Source organism: Limulus polyphemus, unplaced genomic scaffold, assembly GCF_000517525.1.
Source record: "Limulus polyphemus unplaced genomic scaffold, Limulus_polyphemus-2.1.2 Scaffold4386, whole genome shotgun sequence".
Lineage (NCBI taxonomy): Eukaryota > Metazoa > Arthropoda > Merostomata > Xiphosura > Limulidae > Limulus > Limulus polyphemus.
This window is the reverse complement of record NW_013669996.1, coordinates 16,769-19,888: the sequence shown is the minus strand read 5'-3', so window position 1 is coordinate 19,888 and position 3,120 is coordinate 16,769. Positions and strand designations below refer to the sequence as shown.

The following is a 3,120-nucleotide window of genomic DNA, read 5'->3' as shown; positions in this document are numbered from 1 at the left end:
CATGGCGAGTTTTATCTTTAGCTAGTCATAGAGATTGCTATTATTAACTAAAGCATGGCGAGTTTTATCTTTAGCTAGTCATAGAGATTGCTGTTATTAACTAAAGCATAGGGGTCGTCACTTTATAGCAATAGTCAATAAATGGCTCAAATGTAACAAAAAAGTATTTATTTGTATCTACGTCAAAAATATCTGAAATAGATTTCTGTTGTTTGCCATGCTTTAACTACAAATGTAAGTTCATAAGTGTGACCAAAGAAAAAGGGGGATTTATTGAATTTTTGAAGTCAATTTAAACTTTTTATATTTATAAGTCTTTAATTTATACCCGTTTTGAGCTAACCTGGTTTTCTACTTGGAGCCACCTGTTTTTATCTATTTAAGTTACAACAGCGTACAAGTGAAGGCTGCTTGTAGAAACGTCAAGGAAGAAATAAACACATTTGTTCTCGTTCAGTGAGACAAGTAATTTCAAAGAACTCGTTAATAAAATAATGACGTTATGACAATATAATGTTTTAGCTTCTGTATCACATAACACGTAATCATTGGCTTATACAAGTTTTAAATCTCTCGGGAACCACCAGGAGGAGATTACATTGCAGACAGCGCTTGTGTTAAGTGACTTTGTATGTATGTCTGCAGGTTCTTGCCTGATTTTGTGGCAAAGGAAATATTCTGACATGACATTGACATCAAAATAACTGTATTTTATAAACAACTAGCTACCAGGTTACCATTAAAATAACTATATTTTATAAAGAACTAGCTACCAGGTTACCATCAAAATGACTATATTTTATAAACAACTAGCTACCAGGTTACCATCAAAATAACTGTATTTTATAAACAACTAGCTACCAGGTTACCATTAACATAACTATATTTTATAAACAACTAGCTACCAGGTTACCATTATACACACAGAGAGCATTTAACCTTACGAACTAAGTTATATATTTAATTATGTGCTAACACGTGATTCCATTGTCTACTACACTATCTGTTCTTTCCATCTTCAAACTTGTCACCACCAATGGCAAAGGAAAATAGGTTTTTTACATTTTATTTCCTATACAGGCTGAGAATTTGTCATCATTTGTTAAGATAATTGCTGGGCACGTGCTCGTCCAGGCCCACCCTTGGCTACACATTGCTCTGAAACTACGTGACTACTCAAGCTAGAAAACTTAATTTTACAAGCTTTCACTGGTATAAGCTATTAGAAAACACAAGGACAAAGTTAGATAAAGGCATCCTAGAAACAGTTGACTGAAGGACAAAGTCAGATAAAGGCATCCCAGAAACAGTTGACTGAAGGACAAAGTCAGATAAAGGCATCCCAGAAACAGTTGACTGAAGGACAAAGTCAGATAAAGGCATCCCAGAAACAGTTGACTGAAGGACAAAGTCAGATAAAGGCATCCTAGAAACAGTTGACTGGAGGACAAAGTCAGGTAAAGGCAAGCTATTACAAAACAGAAGGACTAAGTCAGATAAAGGCATCCTAGAAAAATTTTTCTTCAAGTCTTCTCATAACCTAGAAAAATAGGATATCATTATAGAATTACACTAGAGCAAATTGTAATGATACATATTTTTTTTCCTTTTTGAACAAGTTCTAGTAATATTGTTTTCCATTACCAATAGGATCCAGTCAGCTGTTTCTAGAATGCCTTTACCCGACTTTGTCCTTCTGTTTTCTAATAGCTTGCCTTTACTTGACTTTGTCCTCCAGTCAACTATTTCTAGGATGCCTTTACCTGACACGATTTATCGTTTTATCTGAAATAATTGCATATATCACCTGTTTATTATCCAGTTTAGGCTTACCTAATTTGTTTAATTGAAGACTGTTCGAACTTTTGGTCTACCGTGGAAATTGCTCCACTGTAACCTCCTTTCAAAGAAAGAAACTTGAGATAAGAAGCCTTGGCTTGAGCAGAAACTTCTCGATCAGTCTTTTGGTAGAAATAGCTACGGTCTGTGCTGATGTGAACATTTATTATGCCACCAAAGTTGGCATTCTGGAAATAATGTGTTCCAAAAAAGTTTACAAACCTATTGTAAGATTCACGATTTGCTTCGTAGCTTTCTGGAAGCCAGTTGTTGATGAACTGTTGAGCAAAACGATTCAACCTAAGTGCCCAGGAAGGTAAAAGATCTGCTCTGAAAGCGGAATCGTAAGCAGACACTTCTTCTAAATATTGGGAAGTGTTCATAATAGTGTGTTGGGACTCTTTGTAAGACTTGCTGGCAGAGAAAGCTCCCTTAAGAATGCTAATGTTGATTCCGGTACTTGAAGCCTTTTGACGTTTTACTTCGTTATAGCTTTTCATGATCTTGACTTCTTCTATTAGCCATCCACCTGGGACGTTACTGACATCCCAAATCTGATCTGGCAAATCGTGCTAGAAAAAAAAAGTAGGTATTACGTGTTTATACAAAACTCTTAAAGATTTGTCAAAATAATCTTTGTTCTACTCGTAGAATTGAATAATTTTTAACACTTTCCCTGCCAGAATTTTTTTTTTTTTAAGAAACGAATAAAATCGCTTGTCTGAAAGCAAAAATGAAAAATTACAAAATAACCAGCGAGTATTGAAATGAGACTTTGGGTTCAGAGTGATCCAGATCCGGACCAAATTTGGGAATTTTTGTCACGCAATCTGCATCTGTTACCCATACGTTTGCACCTGCATTCAACGTTCGATCATCTTGTTCACTACGTATACAGGTATTAGAATAGTAAATGGGAACGAATTTTTTTCATATTTGCAACAATAAATTTTCTATTGAACTTCATTGAACTACGACTAAATTTTTAAAAATTAAAATAGTCCTTGTAGTACCTTTCATTGCTTTGTTTAACTTTTTAGCGAGAGGAGGCGATTAAAAATTCTCTATTCAAAAGAGACTCTTTTATATAATAGACTGAACCACAGTTCAATGAAGTAAGTTCAACAGTCATTTCATTTTGTGATTATCAGTTATGTCAGTTTGTCTTCAGAAAAACTGAAATACACTCATGATAAACAACATTGTTTATTGACAAAAAAGGGACATGGATAAACAACATGCAGTCTTCATTTAAATTATACATTTTTTAATATGTTCGTA

At 34.3% G+C, this 3,120-nt stretch overlaps 1 protein-coding gene across 1 annotated transcript in view; it reads right to left on the bottom strand.

The window, feature by feature from the left end:
* The window catches only part of LOC106471069 (perivitellin-2 67 kDa subunit-like), a 14,906-nt gene that overhangs the window by 5,545 nt on the left and 6,241 nt on the right, over positions 1 to 3,120 (bottom strand). The window contains exon 2 of the mRNA XM_013931657.2: positions 1,834 to 2,411. Within this exon, the coding sequence (XP_013787111.1) occupies positions 1,834 to 2,411 (578 nt within the window). The remainder of the gene's footprint in view (positions 1 to 1,833; positions 2,412 to 3,120) is intronic.